General features: G+C 44.4%; 1 protein-coding gene across 2 annotated transcripts; it reads right to left on the reverse strand.

The window, feature by feature from the left end:
- Window positions 1-7,051: 7,051 nt before the first annotated feature.
- QTRT2 (queuine tRNA-ribosyltransferase accessory subunit 2) lies at window positions 7,052-21,583 on the reverse strand. Of its 2 annotated transcripts, XR_005953160.1 has the most exons (9): window positions 21,341-21,583; window positions 20,284-20,339; window positions 18,986-19,062; window positions 16,127-16,336; window positions 15,008-15,207; window positions 12,330-12,481; window positions 10,732-10,849; window positions 9,354-9,681; window positions 7,052-7,832 (listed from the first exon to the last, which is right to left on the reverse strand). XR_005953160.1 is itself a non-coding variant. In XM_041411084.1 (8 exons), exons 1-8 carry the CDS (start codon window positions 21,535-21,537, stop codon window positions 9,420-9,422), a joined length of 1,272 nt encoding a protein of 423 aa, XP_041267018.1. In that variant the 5' UTR covers window positions 21,538-21,583; the 3' UTR covers window positions 8,321-9,419. The 2 variants fall into 2 exon arrangements, 1 of the variants encoding a protein (XP_041267018.1); XM_041411084.1 differs by lacking the exon at window positions 7,052-7,832 and having other exon boundaries at window positions 8,321-9,681.
- Window positions 21,584-21,663: the final 80 nt, after the last annotated feature.

Genomic DNA, 21,663 nt, shown 5'->3' on the forward strand with positions numbered 1-21,663 from the left:
GGTGTAACTCTGTGTGCTGCTCCTGCCTGTGTCCATGCCACAGCTTCTCCATCTGGGAAGGGCTTCCTTTTCTTCCTAACATGAAGCCAAAGCCATTGTTCTCTGCCTCCAGAGCACATAGCAGAGCTCTAGCTGCTGCTTTGGTTTGTCTGGGTTTTAGGAGGAGGATCTTGTGGAGAGCGTGTGTCATTTGCCTGGGCAGGTGCCCTCCATACTGCATTGTGACTGCCTTAACCCAATAAAACACAAGTGTAATTGGAAGTTTTGGTATCTGTGTGATTAGTGTACCTCCTTCCATACACCTTTTGTCATCTGTAGCCCTCTTAACACTTTCCCTGTTAAAAATTATTGTCCACCTGGACACCCGTAAGAAGTCTTTATCATTACTTGCATTTTCCTTGCAACTGGAAAAGAAATCAAAGGCTGATGTAAGCACTTCCAGCAGATGAATTCTGGAAATACAGTCAGTTAGTTTCTCAGCTACACCAGGCAGACATGCTGTAGTGTTACTCCATCTGCTCAAAGATGCTGGATAGCACGGGAGGCACTCAGCACACAGGATGGGGGAGGAATAAATCAAGAAAACCAACCTGTGGACAGATTGCCACTCAAGTAATTCTCATTAAGATGCTTCATAACAGAGATCACTGTCCAGTTGCTTTATATAACAATTGTCAGAAAGGAGAAAATTAAAAGAAAGATCTTTTAAAGGATGACTAGGTCCATTTCAAGACCTGGCCTAGCATCTCTCAGGGGTCAGTTTGATCTTACTTGTATTTGAACCAGTTATTCAAGGAGTGATCCCCAAGATGATTCAGGATAGAGGTAAGAACAGGAGGTGTGGCAGAAAACTAAGCAGCATTTTGGTGTCCACACAGCTATAAGGGATGGGGAAAATTCTGTATCTAAACATATGGTCCTCTCTTTACTAAGATCTAACTAACAGATCACAGAACTAACTAGGGACAAAAAAAAAAAAACAAAAAAAAAAAACAAACACACAAAACTCAACTCGGAACCAAAACAATCTCTGTCTCCTCCTCCCTCAAGTGCTGCTTGAGTACCATGCCCTGTTTTCCTCTGTCAATACAGACATAGGTAATCCCATAGAAAATGCCAAGGAACAGAAGCAATTAAAGGCACGCGCAGTTGATGCCTCTCCACACTCTCCAGCAAACCAGAGAGATTGATGAGGGCCCCCCAAGACACACCACCTCTCATTATTTACCGCAGAGTAATCTGCATTCTCCTTTTCCAACTGCTCAATGTCTGCTACTAACCTTAATTTTCTACATTTTCCTCCTTGGTGTTTTGTTTTCCCTGACTCCACAGCTGGCTGGGAGAGGTGAGCTGTGACGCTGTGCTCTGCATTCTGCAGGGACTCATTTACATGCTGACATTACATTAGAAGAGCCTTCAGATAATGCAGAAACCTCCTGTCCTGCAGAGAGGAGAAGGGAGCTCGGAGGCAGCCACAGGTTGCTGTGGCAGCAGGGCTGGGCAGGTGTGCAGCTCGGGGCCCTGCAGGGTGTGCTGCCACCAGGCAGCTGCAATGGGGCACCTCAGGTGCCCTGTGCTGGAAGACATTTGTAAAGGAGAGAGCAGCTAGGAAGCAGCTCCACCACGGCTGAGGAGAGTTAAGACCCTTTGGAGATGAAGGAGAGCTGGCAACACACACTGGGAAGATCAGCCCCACCTCCCCACAAGGTACAAGGCATCCATCCAAGTGCTGCCTGTCTAGACACATTTACAGCATGCCTGAGAAACGGACTGAAAAACATCATTTATCCCCTGATCCACCATCTCCCAGCTCACAGAGCCATGGGCTATGGCTCAGCTGCAGGAACCCAGATGAATGAGCCACTGAGCCCACATATGCCACAGTTTGCTATTCCACAAGTACCTGGGGCTCCCCATTTGTGACAGATGTGCCACATGTTGCACATGTTAAACTTCAGGTCTACGACCAAAAACACAGGTTACCAAAGTTACTGAAATACTAAATGGTACCAGACACTGAACTGAAGCCATCCAGAGTTAAAACCAAAAGCTCTTATGTTGAGTTTTACACTGTAAATTACAGAGAAGAAACCATAAAACACTCTACCTTGTCAGAGGCACAACAGGCACCAGATCATGCAAGAATGTTTAAGCAGAAGAGCACAAAGGGCCATGGGGCAGAAGATAAAGCAATCTTCCATAAGAAAAAAAGATGATGCCTAGAAAGGCAAGGAATTTATGGAGAAGGTGGGTTTCACCCTCCATCAAAGACCATTGCTCTGCAGGTGACTCTGCTCAGTGAGTATTCTGCAGGTACCTTGCAGCAGCTGTTGGACATGTTTTAACAGTCCCAGCTTCAGATATTAAAATCCACATTTGCCAGACTACAAGGACAAAGCAAAGCCTTGCAGATAAATCTCATTTCTCCAGGTAACCCTCCTTAGGTCTCTTAGGGCCTGGGCTGGCCTGGCCAGATACTCAGCTGGACCCCACTGTGGGGGCTAAGTACAGGGAGCTTCCCCCTGGGGAAGAGAAGGGAGTGCACCTGGAGTCTGCCTCTCTGAGGGGGATTGGAGTGCCAGCTGGGGCCAGCACAACCTGCCCATGGTGGCAGCTCCCCTGGAAGACAGAGCTTGTCTGCAGCTTATTGCTGTTGCTGATGTTTTCCTAAGAATGTCTAATCAATGCCAGCATTTCAAGGAAGGATCAACAGCCTGCAGGCTGCTGATATGGTGACACTCAGAAAACTACAAAGAGGAATTGTGGACAACCCAGAGGACAGCAGTAGCAATCTGATTAGTTTCAGCTAAGTGTGTGATGATTTGGCAGACCCTGGCTGTCAAATACACCTGCAAATACACCTGGCTGTGAGGAGTCTCATCTAACAAGAATGGGCTCATCAGTTCTTTCTCTGACCAATGCAAGTATCCCAAATCTGCATGAGCCTTTGAATGAGCCACTGAAGTGAGTTTTTCCTTATCTAATGATAATAATGAATTCATATTAACATAACAATGTCATCTCCTGGCAGTATTTTGCCACCTGACCTTCTGCCTTATGAGCAAAGGAAGGCTCACAAGACTGTAGTAATTTCAAGGTGTGAGGGATTCAAAACTGTACTTCTTCAAAGTCAGCATCAGCTGCTATGTACCTCTTTCTGAGGTATGACATTGAACAGGATGTAGAAGATGCATCCCAGACTAATGCTGCCTTTCAATCTCAAAAGCCACTGATCCAGTTATTCTCTGTTACTCCCCAAATAGTCAATCTTAAGACATAGCAGTGACCTTTCTTGTTATGCCTTCCTGGCAACACTCATGCCACCTTTCCTTGGTTCCTTCCTGTCTCAAGTGTCAAATCAGGAGCCCACCAGCTCTGATGCCAACCACACCTTTCTTCAACAGGGATACATTTTCTCCAAGGCCCAGGCCAGGAATTATCCTGAGCTTCCTTCGTGACTCTGGGAGTGAATCTCTTCCTGCCAGACACTGGTCTCATCCCTGAATGCCTCTGGAAATGTGAGGCAAAGAAAACCCCTGGGGCCAAAGAAGAAAATGAACATAATTAAAAACTAATTTCAGTATAATGATTTAAGCATCTCAGTGAGACAAGCATCAGGCTTGTTGTATCTTTGGTGATGTGGGGAAGACCTTTCTGGCTTCCTGCTCTGGGGACTACTGTCAGTTTTAATAAGTTTTACTGCACAGCTGTGAGCATGGCAAATTGAACAGCCCAAATAAAGCCCACTTTTCACCGGACAGAAGCACAAATACTGAGGGAATCACATTTCTTTCTGCCATCCTATGTCGTGGCAGAAGAGCTGTGGTGCAGGTGGACTGCTCACCATGCTCTACAGTAGGTGAGATGCAGCAGCACTTCTGTCTCCCTGTGGGGGTGAGGTCAAGGGATGTGAGCAGATGGTTGATGCTACAGGACTCCCTTAAGTATTTGTGATGGCACTGGCTGTGGGCAACAGGGGAGCCAGGTACCAGAGTTGAGTCCAGCACTAAGTACCTCTGTCAGCCTCAGCTCTGAAGGCTACCAGCATTACTCTGTGGCCTTTTGCCTTTTTGCAGCCATTGGTGACTTACCTGAACCACAACAGAGCGCTTCTTCCTCCTCACAGTGCATACAAAACAAGGGATGGAAAAAGGCACGAGACAGTGGCTTCTGCAACTTGATGTTGGCAGTGCTACCCATGGACATACTGCACAGCTCCCACTCCTTTTTTTTGCTGGCCTTGCCAAATCCTTATCATCCTGTTTGCCTATGTTCCTTCCTCCCAGACGCTCCATCTCCTGTTCCCTTTCTTGAAGAGGCTGCATCTCTTTAAAAAGGCTTTGGCTTCCTGCCAGTCTGTTCTCTCATCCCAGTTCCCTCAGCTTTGTCTGAGGAAAGCATCTGGCTTTCCTAAGGGCTGGTTTCTTCAGCTGTTTTTCAGCACATAGTACCACAGAAGTTGACATTACTTTGTAGATGGTTCCACTCTGGCCCAGGAAGGGCAGTACAAAAAAGCTCAAGACAAATTCATAGACTCTGCTGACTTCCTGCAAGATGCTGGCTGCATCAATACCTCCCCTGATTACCTCATCAAAAGGCAAACCAGATGTTCTCCTCTGGAAGGAGGGAGCAGTGAGCACACAGCATTGCTGCAAAGCCACCTTCGTGTCACGCATTGCAACACATCCACCAGCTCAGGAAGGCAGCCAGCTCAAGAGCACAAGGGGTCACACATGGAGCAGAGGAATGGCTCCAGGAACTCTGGCCAAAGGACCATGGAACCTCCTTTCTTTGTGAAAGTCTGTGCTGGGTCATTACATATAAGGGCCATAGTTTTTAGGTCTTTTCTTGATCAGTATCCTGCAAATCAGTCAACTCCACACGTATGGGCAGTAAGATACACCTTGTCCTGCAGAGCCTCTGGCATGAACCACTGCCATTGCCTCTCCCAGTGCATTGGCCACTCCCTTGAGCCAGAAAATGCTTCACACAGTAGCAGAAGCATAGGGAAGACAGAAGGCTGGTTAATCCTGAGCTGTCTGGCAGATCCAAATGCCTTTATTTATAATTCCTTTACCTTTGGTCCTCACTAAACAGATTCCTAGATTTTCAGGCTTCAGAAGCTTGAAATAATCCTGGTTAACCACATAACCCCTTCTCATCCAAAACTGCTTCCCAAAGAGCTCTGCAAGATGTTCAGACACACAAATAGCTGAGAACAGACCAGGCTTTCTCCAAAGATTTTGTAATGATGGGCAGTAAGCAAGGCCAGGAGCTGGAGGAGCGGTGCCAGCATGACAGAGCATCCCACTGTGTTGCACCTTCACATGTCCAATGTAATTGAAACATACAGACGACAGATGTAGACTTAACCAGCACTTCATCATCACCTCATTGTGAGGCAGGAAAGGTGCTGCTTTTCCAAGTCAATATGTTCCCAGGGAGGAGACTGTGTAATGTGACAGACACCATTCACATTGGCAACATCAACAGGGAAGCAAGAACATTTTGCTGCACCATTTTTGTGCCAGCACCAACTTTACCAGTCTAGATCCACCTTCTCAAAGGGATTTAAATTCCTTCTCTTTTTGTTTGAAAAGTCCTATCACGCCTAAGGAATGTGCATAAGAAAGGATGGCAATGTGCTTGAACATCTTTCATAAGAAAGGATGGCAATGTGCTTGAACATCTTCAATAGTCCAAAGGAGTGCTGCATTACCAGAAAAGAGGCGCGGTCCCTAGCGAATTATGTAGATCACTCCAGAGTACTACAAATAGAACCATTAAACTGGCCTGCACCATCATCTGTTTCATGCACGCCTTCCACATCACAAACAGCTCTGACATTACTGAGAGAACAGTTTAAACATTTTATTGGAGCCCTTTGTCGGCCACTTCAGGTTGTGAATCAAAAACCAACAGGGTTTGGGTTGAATAAAAGCTACTCAATACTTAAAAGCACCTCTGAAACACACCTGGAACTAAATTTTCTATGCATAAAAATCCCATGATCTGAAAACCCGCTGGACCTTATAGATGTAGAAATAAATTGAACACCTGCTGGAACATTTCCAGTCTTGGGCAGCTCCTGTGATCCTGCAGAGCCACAGAGGAGCAGACCTAGAAACTGTCAGAGAAGGCTGGATATACACTGTGTGTGTCTTGGACACTGTTCCAGTGATTTATAGGATGGAGTGGATAAACAGTGAGGGGGGGATTACAATCCTGAAGGAAAGACGACTTTTTTGTAGTAAGACAATTTGATTATTTTTTTTCCTTTATACACTTCAAAGAATACCTTTGAAACTCCTGAAGAGTCTGCAACATTAAAATAGCACTGGAAGAAGGAAGTTACTGAGCAGAATACTGATGAAGTGGTCAGAAAGACACAGGCCTTAACATGAGGCCCTGACAGTTATTCTCATCAGCGTGAAAGGTTTTTCTTTATTAAGGGGAAGATTACACTAAAGGTTGCTAAGGAAATGATATTCAAGGGTCTAATGTTTTTGTAGCACACCATCTCTTTTGTATTCTGCCCTTTGGGGATGGATGGCAGTCAAGGATGTTTTTGCAGTCTTCTGTGCTTAGTGAAGTTAATTTAGCACAGACATTTTTACACTCCTTATTAATTTCAATTTTCACTTCTCCATGGAAAGTTTAGTTTTCTTCATGCAGTTTTCATCCCCATATTAGGGCAAGAATTCTGTTTTTGAAACAAATTATATCTCTGCCTGGAAATAAATTTAAAACCTTTCTAAGTTATCATGTAAAATGTTGTTGATTTTCTACAGTGTGAACTAAGAGGACTGGTAAGTTGAGAAGTTGTATAAATACAACACTTTAAGATGGTTTCAGGGTTAGTGATGTTTGTGTTTGTTAGATACTGAATGATGTAGCTGGTCAAATTCTGCCCAGTATAAAATGGTTTCCTTTGTGCAGCCGTGGTACACAGGTGCACACACATAAAAGTTAACCAGAGAACTGTAACAGGAAAGCCTAATGGGTAGGACTGGAAAAAAACCGTACCACAGCAGTATGGAAGGACTGCAAAGCCAGAAGAAAAGGTTTATTGAGAATAGCATGTTACTGGCACTTAGCTTAGCAGGCCACTAAGATCCCAGTACAGCTATGCTTATCTCCTGAAGACATCCAGGCTGGAAGATAAAGAAAAATTAATAAATCCAAATGATTCACAGAAGTGGGGCAGGACGGGGAGACTGAGTGATCACAAGTAGCCCCCAAAAGATATAAAACAGCAATTCCAAAACTAGCAGTAAGGTTACCAACCTAAAAAGCATGCAGGAAATGTGAGTAGGACACAACCACCTGCACCCCTTGTCCTGTGTGTCATCACAGAGCATCCATGACTGACCTGTTGGACACAACCATTGTGGTGCCCAAGTGCTGGGCTGACCCAAGCATTTTGGTGATTCAATATGTGGATACAGGAGTGTTAGTGAATGAGACCTTTCAAAACCTGTCCCCTCCCAAAAGATTCTGCACAGGCACTTGCAACATTGTAGAAACAGGCACTGCGGAAACAAGCAATGCAAGGTCTCATGCACTACCACTGCATTCCTCTTGAAAGGAACAAACCCATTTTTGTTTCATTAGAATTCTTGCCCTTTAAGTTAGGCAGACCTTCTACCTCATGCTGTATACCCAGGACACCATCTCCAAGTTTCCCAGTGCTGCATCAATTTCAACCACAAAGTACTACTTGGAGTGAGGACGACAATTGTGTATTTTATGTCACTTCTGTGGCTGAATCATTCTCTGTAATCTGTCTGAAGACAACGGCAGAGCAGTATTTGCACCATTTCTTTAGGATCCTGTGGAACAGAAGTGTAGTTAGTGCAACAGAGTGAGTAAGGCTGGAATGGTTAAAAGAACTATGACAATTTGGTGTACCTGCCCAAAGAGACAGGGAAACTAAAAACCCCTTATACTCTATGGTAAAATCATTCTGATGGGAGGTATTAAAATCTTAAAAGTATTGCAGAAATTGTGAAGAGCAAACTACAGATTAATCCTTAATGGCTTCAAGGCCATGAAGTGTAGTATTTTTTCAAGCTTAATTAAGGTAGTAGAGTCCTTATGGGGAGAATGACAGGCAGCAGTGTCTTCAACACTTCCAAGTCTATTATGATATTCTTCTGCCTATTATGATAGGAGTCTAAAATAGGTCCAAATATCCTCCTGATGGAGGACATTATCTAGGAGTATCCATGACAGGCTGCTAGGTCAAGTTTTCAGGAGATATCTTCTCGAGTTCAAACTCTCTGGTACACCACCTCTGTCACACGTTGAGGAGCCAATGTAACAAATAATAAATGTATTTTATTGTTGCTTTGAAATATAAAACTATTAAATCCATGATTCCACAGTAAGGGGCAGTAAAAAACCCCAAATGAATAAGAGGAATGTAACATAACTAAGTCATATTCTAAAACAAGGACCCACCAGAATGTCTTCTAAAAGTCCTTTGCTATGACACTTCCCTCCCACAGCCCATGTCACAGTGACATTTGTGTAGCCTGCTCTGTGACCAGTACTAGGGTGGCTGGAAAGAATGGTACAGACATTGTCACCCATGTGCTAACACGGGAGTGAAATCTGAAAAAAGTGCACAGAAAGAAGTGCACAGAGTTTAAAAAAAAGCCCTACAGCAGGAGATGGATTAAACACTTTCTTTTCTCTCTGGCTCTAAAGTCACTGAATGGGACCCCTGAGGCAGGGGTGTTTAAGGCCAGGCTGAGGTGGCAGACTTCCTCCAGGCCCAGAGAACACTCTGCACTGCAGGTGGCCTGAGAGAGGAGTACACACACAGTCCCCTGTGCCATTGGACACAGCAGCACTTCCAGTCAGTTCTTTCCAAGGACACAGATGCTGGCAATGGCTACAAGGACAGTATGTTAAGACTGAGGTGGGACTTCTTACTAAGGGGATACATGATGAGAGACTAGGACACCACTAGGTTTTTCTAGAAAAATAATTACTGTTGGGTATGGAACAAGAGTCCCAAGCAACTGCTGAGTCTCCAGGCAGCTGGATTAATTTTAAGTATATGCTGCCCTAATTCCTGCTTTATCCTCAATCACAAGTTAAATTACTCTGTCCTTGCACATGGGAAACCAACAGTGAGTATCTGAAAACAAACCCATCCATACTGGTCTTACTGGTGAACTGTCCAGGCTCTTCCAGCCACCAAGAATGCACCAAGCCAATTAACCAGAAGAGGAGCTTGAACAAGATCATCCTTCCCCACCAGGAAGTGAGATCTCCTTCAAACATCTCATTCAGGTCCCTTCAGGAAGGAAAAAAAAGCATTTTAAAGGCATTTTACTACTGACACATCCAGGTGATAGAGTGTCACTGGATGAGGATGCAGCCTGCAGCCTCCTCTGTCCTCTCTGAGCTCACTGTCTCAGCGTGGCACTTGCCGGGCCTTGCAGCGCCTGCCTGAAGACAAGCTCCTTGACAACGTCCAGTTTGCTGTCCCTCAAGGCATCCCGAACGGCACTGAAGAAACCAAAGTAGTGCTGGAAGTTGTGCATCATGAGCAGGACACCGGCCAGCAGCTCGTTGGTCACCAGGAGGTGATGGATGTAGGCACGAGTGTGCCTCTGACAGCAGTAACAGCTGCATCCTTCCAGCAAAGGACCAAAATCATCGTGGTACCTAAGGAAGAAGCAGTGTTGGGTAACATCAGAGCTAAGAGCCATCCAAGCAATAAAGAGTTCCCCAGTAACCACCTGGCCTTTTGCAGGGACCTAAGCCTTAAAGTCCTGAGGTCCTTAATCCAGATTTGCTCACAACTCAGACCAGCACCACTGGCACAAAGGACATCAGATATCAGAGGTGGAAGGATTGGAAGGGACCTTAAAGATCATTTAACTCCCACACCATGCCATGGTGTGAGATCATGGCTGCTGAAAGCCCCAGGTGTCCTCATGCCAGAACTCACATCAGAGCCCAAAGGCCATACATTTAAGTCAAAATAACTCTGACTACATCACAGCTAACAGCAGAGAGAGGCCCCATCTGTGCCTTCCCTTGCAGAAAAGCTGCAGTGCAAGACAGCTATCACACAATTTATGAAGGAGAAAGCCACCAAAACCACCGATTTACTAATCCCACTATTCACAGAACAGTATTCCACTCTACTGTGAGATGCACCATTTCACAGAGAGCAAAACAATACAATTGTCTACTTAGCCTGGAAGTAGCTGTGACAAAGAGAAGGAAGGACAAGTGGTAACAATGGCCAAAGTATTTGTGAAGTATCCAGAAATGGCAGAACTGCTCTGCAGTTGCCCAGACTGAGTCAGAGAGTAGAGGGTCTCCATAGTTTAAATAAAATCTATTATCTGAAGATGACCCAAATTAGATGTGGAAGGACAAAGTGATTCCCAGACCACTTTTGTGAACCTACGGTCTTTCAGCTGAGACATAATTATGACCACAGAATGTTTGCTGAATAAATTATCAGAAAACCCCTGGCTCTAGGTCAGGCAAAAGACAGCACTTTCAGAGCTAGGCTGTTGCCTGAGAACAAGCTAGAATTCTTGTCCAACACTATCTGCTCAGTGTCCAGAAGTACTCTCTTCAACAGCTTCATGTTTTATGAAGTTTCTTATCCAGCTGCTGACCAGTTGCAAATAAATAGAGAGGACTAAAGCAGTATATTTAGTCATACAATACAGGTACCCTCCTCACAAACTCACATACTTTTTATCCTTCAGAGATATCTCAAATGGTGTCATTTCTGGGTCAGCTTTGGAGACTTCCTCCTGGCCTTCTTGAGCACCATTCTCCTCCAGGTCCTGGATCCCATTTTGTGTTAAAACTGATTAAATTAAAAAGACAACATCCTTAGAATAGAGAGCAAGAGCAAAGCAAAGGTAGCAACCTTACAGAAATTTCTGCTACTTTCTTGCCAGCTGAAAACTTCTGCCACAAGTTTCCACCTGTTTTTTCTAGAAAGCAGATATTTTACTTTAATTGCTGTAGGTTAGTTAACACAAATACACTATCAGATGATCAAAACAGCAAGAGACAAGTGAAAACTAATCAACTAGAACTAATAAAAAGTTAGAGCTGAAATAACAGTATAACTTTTTGCTGCTCTACTGAGCTGACTTCTTTATAAAATGTCAAAAGTACTTTGTCTGAACTGCATGCTGAATAGAATGCAATGACCTGAACAAATGGATTTTATTGAGATTTTGTTAGAGTAGACAGGCAACTCATCTGCATTCAGTCATTCTACTTTCCATGCTGTGATCACTCAGGGATTTAGATGCCTCTTGTTTTGTTTTTTTTTTTAAAAACCCTGGAATCAAAAGAGGCTGGTAGCATTAATTCTGAAGAGGTGGCTCAACATCTGCCTTTTCAGCATCTATCTGAAAAATAAAGAAACATCCCCTGACTTTATAGGTTTGCATTTTTGAGTTTGTTCTTAAGGAGAAGGAGATGTATCTTGAAATGCCAATATTACTGTTTGCATAATCCATGCCTACCGTGTTTAAAACAGACACAGGACAAAACCACTGCCATTACCCAGAGCCTTATAATTTAAGAATAAAGCAAGACAAGACAAAGAACAACAAACAAAGAAAAGGGTTAAAAAATAGGAGCAAGCATGAATAAACAAGATGTTCTGTTCTATTCAGCTGGATCTGAATTATCCAGGCATGAAAAGCCACTAGGTTCTACCCAAGAGAAAAAATGTGTAATGTTTCCCTGTATTAAAAACATTTAATAGGCCAAAACAAAACAGCTGCTTGAAACACATTTGATAGATGCTTTAATGGGTGATACACATTTCCATCTCACAGTATAATGAACAGAGCATTTTGGTTTTGATGTAAACCTATGAATGCAAGGACAGAGAGGAAAATTGCCCAAATAAATGGGAAACTTCTGACAGCTAGAAAAAAGAACTTCAAAAATACATTACTGCAACAGACAGATAATAATTTAACTCTAGAGATCCCTTAATAGGTCCAGCCTTCACTGCTAACAGTAACAGAAAATTTGCCAAGGGTGTCAAACTAAAACCCCTCTATTCAAGAGGTGTTTAAGAAATATTTAATCATCATATTTTGGCTAATGAGACATTCAGAGTCCTCAAGTTTTACTCAACAGACATCACACCAAAGCACCCCGCCTCTTAAAGTAACATGTGGTAGTGGAATCCCAGGTTTTCCAGTAGTCACTGCACTTATTTCAGGAACAAAGTGCTCAAATACAGATTGGTCCCAAGTATGAATTATGCTTACCACAATAGAAAATGCAAAAACTGTAACAACCATCAAGAAGCCTACCTGTTGCTTCAGGATCTGTATGGCAGTCGTAACTGAAAACCAAGGCACAGCCTCGCTCTGTCACTTGGAAGGGAAAGAAGCTCTCAAAAATGTCCACTCCCCTTTCAATGCACTCAAGCACCTCATCTGGTTTGCCTACACCATGAATGATTCTGTAGGAGACACACAAGAAGAAAAATATACAATATTCTGAGTAGAAGCAAGCAGGTAGCAGAAGGAGAAGACCTCCAGGTCATGTGCAGCACACACAGCTTATCTCTGCACTGCTAACAGTCATCACTCAGAATTCCATGTGCTTCCACTTCCCACCTCCCACATATCCAGTACATAACAGGCTTTTCATTCTTTGCCCTTTGGAAGAGAGCAAAAATCCCTAATTTACTGTGGAAAAAACCCCTTTCTGTTCATTGTGTTTGAAGTGATTTGTATGTGATTTCTTTCACATACACATAAATACCATTAGATTCATAACATCTGTGCCATAGAACAGGTATTTTCCTGAATCATGTTTGTGACCCAATGAACTACCAATTCGCAACACATGGATACTTTTGCTTCTTAGCTTGTTAGCTTGTTTAAAAAGAGTCTCAACAGAGACAGCAGTAGATGGCTGGTCAAAGATGCAAGTCCTTCAGGTGACAGACACATCCTATAGCACTTGGAAAACTGCCTGGGGGAGAACTCAATAATTGAAAACATTGTTAGAAAGAGAAAACCTCCTTGTTTTAGTCTTCCCTTCTCTTTACACTCTATCTGCTCAAATGATTTACCCAGGAACGTGGGCTGTAACATCTCCTGAGATATGGCATTAAGAGCCAGGAAGAGCCTGGCTGGATTGCCATCAGTGGTAATAGAGATCCTGCTGGCAGCCAAATTTAGTTGGCAGCTTCACCGAGAGTGGGTGAAGTGTAAGAGAGAAGAGCAGTGCCTGCTCTCCTGCAGGTGCATGGCTGGGCTGAAAGCAGTAGAAGTTAATGTAGGGCAATGAGCTAAACAGATAATTAGGAAAGTACACAGGGGCTGATAAATGAAGTCACAAGGTGCCATTTTTAGTCACTTTTCTAAGTACTCCAATTAAATTGATGAGCACAGAATAAGGATATGAGAAGTTTACAGCATGAGTGTTTTATGTTTCAGGTTCCCATGACAGGGAGAAAATCAAATTCGAAAGTCAAAACAGCAGCTCTGCATATATGGTCAAAGCCTTGTTGAAACTCATCTCTGCACAGGTAAGAACAAACATTTGTTCTTGCAAGGGTTGCTGTGCTATTGGAAAGGAAAACAAATTTTATCACGAGACTTCAGCCCCGTTAGGTACATGAAAGGATTCTTTATAAAGAGTACACTCATAAGATCATTTTACAATCACACAAAAAGCAGCCACTTCTTGAGTGAGGCATAAAAAGTGTTTGTCTTCCAGAGAATTTCATGCTGGGGCAGAACAGAGATGAAGAACAACTTCTCCAGCCACAATGGCAAGGGTGATTCAGGAGCAAGAACTGCCTAAAATTCACGTGAGGTACTTCCAATGCCCCCTGGGGCTAACCAGCTCTCTTCCTATCAAGAGGTCAGAAACACTTGTCTTAACAAGACAAGCAAACTATTTGATAGATGAGGCAGATGCACTGGTAGCCACTGAGGTTAGCTGAGCAGATTGGACTCTAATGCTCCCAGGGGATCTTTTAAGTAGCTCAACCAGGCAGGATAGCAATAACACAGCAAGCCTCCTAATTGTCAGGAAAATTCAAACCCCAGGCACCCCTAAGCAAGAACAAGCTGCAACACCAGACACAGTGCTCTTGCATTTAATTTCCTTTTAAACACCATTAGGGCAGAGCAATGCTCTGCTAGCAGAGGGAGGCAGAAACACAATGGGGCTTCAGTCATTCTCTTCAGGAAATGACGAAAAAAGCAATTATATTATTTCTGCAGCAGTTGCTCTGGTAAGAACAATCCAGTGAGCTCAACCCAATAAACAAACCCCTACATTTCTGAACCACTAGCAAATATTAGCACACATTTTCAAGAAGTCTTTAGTTACTGTTAGTCAGTTATAAGGATTAAGAAAGCTGCCACTCCTGTCCAGTTCTTGGCATGGGTCTGATGGGCACAGCTAACAAATCAGATAGGCAGTAAACCCCACACTGTCCAAGAGAATACCACTGTTCTGGGCCAGCCTGTACCTGTGTAGTGCACAGGCTCAGTGCCTCAGGTACTAGGACAGAGCTGGCTACCAAGATCGTGTAGCAAGCCCTGGCTGGTTCTGCCAGCACCCCTCTCTGCCATCTGCCAGTTCAGGCCAGAGAGAACTGGAAACATTACATTTTTACTGAGAAGAAGTCCCTGTAAAATACCTTGATAATAACATTTTTGTTCAAGATGAACTTCAAATAAACCAAGGCCTCCAAATGCAAGTAACCCTGATATATCCTACCTGTAACTCTTCCTAAAAACTTTTCCTCAAACCCACAGTATGACCAAAGTCTAGTGCCAGTTACAACTAAAAACTGAAACAAGTGTTGAAGACTGCAGCCTGACAATGGTAAAATTTATGCAGCCTGGCACACACACAGCTGTGCAATAGTCATTATTTCCTACAGAAAAACTGCACAGCAGCCTGTAGATGTTCCTCATAACAGGACAGATGGATTTCTTGGGACGTTGCCCACACAACTTACCTTGGTTTATCCTCTGGCAGCTCTGCTGTGACAGAAGCTATCAGTTTCAACTTGGTCTCCTTGGCCATGGCACTTCCCTGGAAGCCATCTAGCAGAAAGCCACCCACAGGCCGCTTGGCAGTCTCCCTGGCTGATCTGAGCCTCTCTTCCAAGACATCTCCACCTTCAATTGCCCCAAACATTACACTTCCTTGTAGTTCCTGTCCCAGGAGAAAGCTACAAGTGTTAGAGCATGCTCTGCCAGACATCTCACAGCCCAGAGTTCACATGCCTGCTACTTAAGCCCCACATTCCCAGGAACTTGCCAGAACCACGGAGTTTCATCTCATTAAAGATTATTCCCCACACAACACAGTGAATCCATGTGTCAGAAATGGGATTGCTAGAGACAGATTGTGCTCCTTGCCTTGATACTAACTCACTGAGAATCTTGATGCCACTCTTCCCACCTCCCTACAGAAGGCAATAACCACACACCATCTTTGTACATGGCTTTTTATGGATGGGGGTCTCAGCAGTGATGTGTTAGTGCAAAATACAAAGCAGGTGCCATTATCCTGGCTCTCAGATGGCACAGGGAATTCCCTTTCAGGAGATCCAAACATTAACTTCTGTCACCTGTTTTCCCTTGTAGTGCAGACTCAGATAGTATGTCTCCTTTCACTAAAAGGGAGGGAAGTTTCAAAGCTGCTGGAAGAAATAAAGAATAGCACTTACTAATTCTATCAAATCCTCTCTCACTTGGAACCAAGGGGACTTCAGAGCAAAAAGATGGGTTTTCTCAATCTGAATAAGAAGATCCCACTTTGCTAATGCATCTAATAATAAAGTAAGTGAAATGCATCACAACCCAAAAGCAGAAAGAAAAATCCTAAAATGTAGTTCTCCTCAACGAGTAGAGATGAGGGGTGATCCTGGTGCAGAAGACAATTTACTAACGGAAGGAAGGAAAACTCACTGTGCTACTGGCTACAGCTCACTCTGGACTGTAAGCTGGGCATTCTCTGATAGACACATGTGACACAACTTCCTATTACAATTTCCTGGGGCTGGTCCAGGATGCAGCACAGACCAAGAAGCACTTGCAGTGATATTGCCTCAGTATCTTCGGGACCTTACCGGTGATTTTTCTTGCAGCTGAAGGCAGATATCCAAGAAGGAAAGCGACCTATCCACAGATTTCTTGGCTCTTTTTCTGCCAGCTTCCCCAGAAATGACGTCTCCATCAGAGATGCACTGGAACCAGTCTGGCTGGATGGCCCGCTGGATGTCCATGAACTTGGAAGCTGTCATCTCCATGCGCCCTGAGCTTCCCCACAGGGAGACCGTCTGTACAGGAAGAACAGGGATGAACAGCAGTTGCAAAGGACAGCAGATCTTAAGGGTGAAAGGAGAGAAGGAATTGGTCTGGTGAAACACCAGCTACTGGAATGACAGCTCATTAGATAATTCCCCTGGAGCATGGCTCAGATAATCAGCTGCACTTGGCACAGTGAATGAAAGGAGATAAATGAATGAACTTCTACAATACTCTTTGGTGAAACCATCCCACTCAACACTGACTTCTCCATGTTTAAAAATCCAAGATAGAGCAGCTGGCCTCTCATCACACAAATTAGTGGCAGAGTTGGGGGGGGAAAAAAGCTTTTTTTTTTTTTTACCACGAAACTTGTTGTCAACTAAGCAAAAGCTTATAAAAAGCAGCAAAGGCTACAATGGCAAATACAACTTGCTAGTTTTCTGTACAAAATACAAACCCTTCTCTCCTGAGCACTTAACTCACACAACACACGTGAATGCATGTATTTATATAAACAATGCAGTCTGGAAAGAATACAAAAGCTTGTTAAGCACTCCATCTTAGAACCTCATGTTATTTTAGGTCCCAAATCCAGCAACTCTAGAAGGCACTGAAATACCCAAAACAAGCTGATGTAAGGAATGGCTCATGCTCATTAGGATTTCACACACACTCTTCCCTGTCTCTTCACATGCTTCCCATCCTGCCAGCACACATGGGACCCCATCTTCCATCGTTACTCCGTGATCCCTTCAAAAGAATTTATAGCAAGACAAAAGCATGTGGACAGGGAGGCTATCTTACCTGAACACCTAGCAGATGTCACCATTCAATTCACTAAACATTCAGATTCATAAAATGTTCACATTTTAGCCTATTTTGCAGAACATGTAATTAACCTGTGAGTGCAGCTTGGCCATTGCTTTGGTTGTATTATTGTCTGGCTTGTGAAACTGCTGCTCCAAAACTTTAAAGGGGTATTCAAGTAGGTTAAATAAAGGGCTTGAGCCCTTAAGAAGTCAGCTCTTTTCATTCTGCAATTCTGTTCATGCCTTTTTAAATGAGAAAGTTTTTCAGCCATCAGAAACAGCATATAGCTTGGAGTGTTATGGGCACTTTTTGGGGCCTGAGGGTATAAACACATTCTCCTAGCCTGTGCCAGACAGACAGATTAAGCAGTGCAGTTCTCATGTATACTAATTTGCAAATTTAATTTCATCAGCAGATGCAAAAAATATGAGCAGAAGCCTTTTCTTTTTGGTCTGGTCCCTACAAAGACCCAAAAGGACTGCACAAGTATACTGCGTGCCTGTTGCCCATCCACCCATCCTGATTACTTTGGCCTTATCAGCCAATTTCACCAAATTTGAATAAAACCAGAACTCTCCAAAACAATAATTTTTTTTTTGCAAATTTCCAACTAAAAAAAAAAGAGCAACTCCAAAGAGTTCCAAAATTTGCATCTACAGAATAACTGAAACACAGCAGCTGTATGTTTTTCTGCAGCAGCATGTTGTTCAGACATTACCTGCTGCCTCTTGCTATGACAGCATCAGGGTGAAGGCAGGCAGAGGAAAGTCAGAGCTGTCTGAGCCAAAGGGCAGAGTGTAATCACATCTAGTTACCTTCATTCTGTTCTCGAGAGGAAAAAAGCTGCTTTAATAAATAAAATAGCCATGCAGCTTAGAGAGCTGAGCATTATCCTGTGATTATTTAAATCCAGCTAGTGCTAGGCTTTCTGGCACAGAGCTTTCTGTCCCATTGCTTTCAAAAAGCTTTCATAAGTATTTGTCAGCACAGATCCAGCTGCAGATGGCCTTACAACAAAGTGACAGATATTCTCACCAGCTTATTTAAAAAAACCCAAAAAACTCTGAACCAAACTCCCACGTTTAGATTGCTGCTCTCACCCCAAAGCTGCACAACAGTGGGACAAGCTTCAGGTAATTCCTTCCCTGCAGAGAGACAGGACTCAGCCTGGCTCCCAGAAGCAAGGAATATACACTGATAGCTGTCTGGCAGGAGTTATCTTCCATCACTCAGTGACCTTCCACCAAACATGGCCATACCCAAACAGCCCTTGGGACTGATGTATCTGAGTAGGTGCCAGCAGCTCCAGCATGAAGCTGTGTCAGGCAGTGTGTGGATTTCACAGCAGCACGTGTGCCTGTGGGGTGGAACAGGCAAATGTCTGCAACTATGCACTCCTGGATTGCTGAGCCACCCTCCTGCAAAAATTCTGATGTCCTTCCCCTTTGTGGGCCTGTAGCAGGCTGTATGTAAATACACACACAGTGGTTCAGATTTACTGCTTATCCATGGCAGAAGCACAAGCTTGTGCAGCAAATATGCCAAAATAAGGGTATTTTACTGCCATTTAAACCACAACAGCATGGTAATCCAGAGCCCTCCTTTCTACCTGAGTTGCCACTTTTGCCACTTAACTGCTCAGGAACCATTCAGGGAACATGCTGCCAAGTAAGAACATGTACAGCTCCATTTAGAACATGTACCTCCAGTTGGAGGTATGAGCATGTAAATGACAATCCTCTCTGTGCAAAGATTTAGTTTGCTAATCTTATGGCTATCTGAGCACACCCACAAAGATGAAGGGAGGACTGGCAGATTTCTTTTGGGAACTTCAGGAGAACCCTTTCAAGTCTTTACAGCTACTGTACCTTGTTAGTGTTGTAGCCAGAGGGGCAGGGAGTGACAGGGTCATGAAGGGAGCAGTAGAGCACAGCATCTGGCATACCTGAAAACAGACAGATCCAGAGCAGAGTTTCATGAACCAAAGCAAAGCTAAGGCAAGGATGAGGCTTGCAGATCTGCAAAAGGGAACAGGGTATTGTCCCCCACACAAATACATCCATTCTGATTAAGAAAATATTGTTCATCTATCTCTCAGCACCAAAGACAGACTTCTTCCCCAGCTTTACTAACTGTCTGGAGAAGAGTGCAGCAGCAAGACAAACCATGAAACAACACTCTTTGGTTCTGCAGCATGCATAGCTGCTTTGGGATTTCTTTATGTTACTTCTTGATTAATACTCCATCTATTAAAATTTTCCAGACCCAACAGCTGACCACTTGGCCACTCAACTGATAACTGATACACTGGAGACACCTGACACAATCCAAACTAGCAACAATCCCAAGCCTAGAACTTTTAAGGAAGGACAAAGTAGAATCATAGAATGGTTTGGCTTGGAAGGGACCTTGGCATGGGCAGGGACACCTTCCACTAGACCATGTTGCTCAAAGCCCTATCCAACCTGGCCTTGAACATTTCCAGGGATGGAACATTAACAACTTCTTTGAGTGGCTCACCACACTCACAAGAGTGACAATAGGAGAGCGAGAGAAAGTATCAAGTACACAAAGGAGAAATTTATCATCCCTGCTGGACTGGAGATTTCAAATGTCAGAAAGCTAGACAGTATGTCTCCATGACATACAGCCTTCTCTTCAGAGACAGTCACTGAAACTGGTAAAGCCTCCAGGAAGTTCCAAAGACATTTTTCATTTTTTCTTGAAGGAGTAAATTGCCCCAAACACATAAGGTTTATTGAAATTTGGGTGCAAAATTCCTTTGGAAAGCCAAACCACAATTTTTTTTATACATAATGAAACGCATGTCCCAAATTTTTATGTGCTTTGTAAAAAACTAAAACAAACAAAACAAACTTAGGCAACTCACCTTTTTTTTGCAAAATGTGCTCGATTCCATACACAAAGAACTGTCTGTAATTTACAGAAATTACAGACACATCATCACTCTGTAGCCTGATTGAAGGATTTTTGGCCATACTAGTGACAATATACATTTTCAATTCTTCCCTATTGCCATTTTGAGTGAGAAAATCCCTAAATGTGCAAAGCCTACATCTTTCTGCCTACTATATTACCTGAACATGCTCTAGTGGGATCCACCTGCATAATCTCTCAGAAACACAAGCAAATACTTGTACTTTACCCATAAATTTTGCAGCTCCTTCTTTATACTCTTCCAGGACGTCATGAATTTCTGCCCTGCAATCCAGATACAGGAACACATTAACTAAGCAGACAACTGTCTAGAGGGATTGGTGGTTTCATAACTAAGGCACTTTTTTTTTCCATGCTTATGCATTGTCTGACACTGAGCTGGTATTTGCCATCCAGCTGTCAGGCAGTGAAGCAGGGACAGATGGAATGAAATGGCAGAAACACAGAGCTCTGGAATCACAGCTCACACTGGGACACTCATAATTCTGTGGCAAAAAAGTAAAGCTTATACCTGCACTGACCAGGGACCGCTGACTTGATGGAGAGCATGCAGCTATACTATGAGTTTTTGGGGAGCTTCACTAATGTGTTCACATCATTCAACGACTGCACAACCTTCACCATGTTAAGCTTTCCTTTCAGTTGCAGCTTAACTAGTTTTGAGAGTTACTAGTTTAATGTAAAACTACCAGTTTTACATTAAATGCCTTCAGGTATGGGGTACCTACCACCTCTCTGGGCAACGTGGTCCAGTGTTTCACCACCTTCATCACAAGACATACCCTCTTATAGTTTAAACCCATTACTACTAATCCTACCACAACAGGCTCTATTAAAAATCTGTCCCCATCTGTCCTATAATCCCCCTTTAGGTATCAGAAGCCTGGCAAAAGGTCTCCTGGAGCCTTCTCTTCTCCAGGCTGAGCACCCCCAAATCTCTCTGCCTGTTGTTACAGGAATTATGCTCCGGCCCTCTGAGCATCTTTGTGGCGCTCAAAGGACCTGGTCCAACAGGCGCACACCCTTCTCTGGTGCGGGCTCCAGAGCTGGATGCAGCACTGCCGGTGGGGTGCCAGCAGAGCCGAGGGGCAGAACCACCTCCCTCGCCCTGCTGCCCACCTCAGGAAGATGACTGCGACGGGTTTGGCCTAAACACGCTAAAAATCACGCAGCCCTCCACCTCCCTTCCCCTGACCTTTCCTACCCAGCCCCCGCCCCTCCCTCGGACGGGCGAGCGGGCCCCCCGGCCCGGGCGCGGTACTCACAGGGCGGGCAGGGCGATGTGCGCCACGCCGGGCACGCCGCGCACCTCCCGCAGCGTGTCGTGGCTCAGGTGCGGCGCCGCGCCGCTGCGCGTGTACAGCAGGCAGCCGGGCAGCGCCAGCGCGCCGGCCCCGCCGCGGCCCAGCCCCGTCAGCGAGCCCAGCCGCCCGCCGCCCGCACCGAGCAGCTTCAGCCTCATCCTCGCCCCGCGGAGAACGCGGGACGCGGAGAACGGAGAACGCGGAGAACGGAGAACGCGGGACGCCCTTTCCCACCCCGGCCCCGCGCGTCATCAGCGGGCGCCGGGGGCGCGCTCCGCCTTCCG

Source organism: Onychostruthus taczanowskii, unplaced genomic scaffold (genome assembly GCF_017590055.1).
Source record: "Onychostruthus taczanowskii isolate IOZ18803 unplaced genomic scaffold, ASM1759005v1 scaffold34, whole genome shotgun sequence".
NCBI classification, from domain to species: domain Eukaryota; kingdom Metazoa; phylum Chordata; class Aves; order Passeriformes; family Passeridae; genus Onychostruthus; species Onychostruthus taczanowskii.

Excerpts from the sequence above, each read along its gene's own strand:
- QTRT2 (XM_041411084.1), bottom strand. The coding sequence starts at position 21,537 with ATGAGGCTGAAGCTGCTCGGTGCGGGCGGCGGGCGGCTGGGCTCGCTG. Across the intron at positions 20,340-21,340 it reads CACATCGCCCTGCCCGCCCT|GGCAGAAATTCATGACGTCC; the intron begins GTGAGTACCGCG and ends TCTGGATTGCAG. Across the intron at positions 12,482-15,007 it reads CTGCCAGAGGATAAACCAAG|AATCATTCATGGTGTAGGCA; the intron begins GTAAGTTGTGTG and ends TGTCTCCTACAG.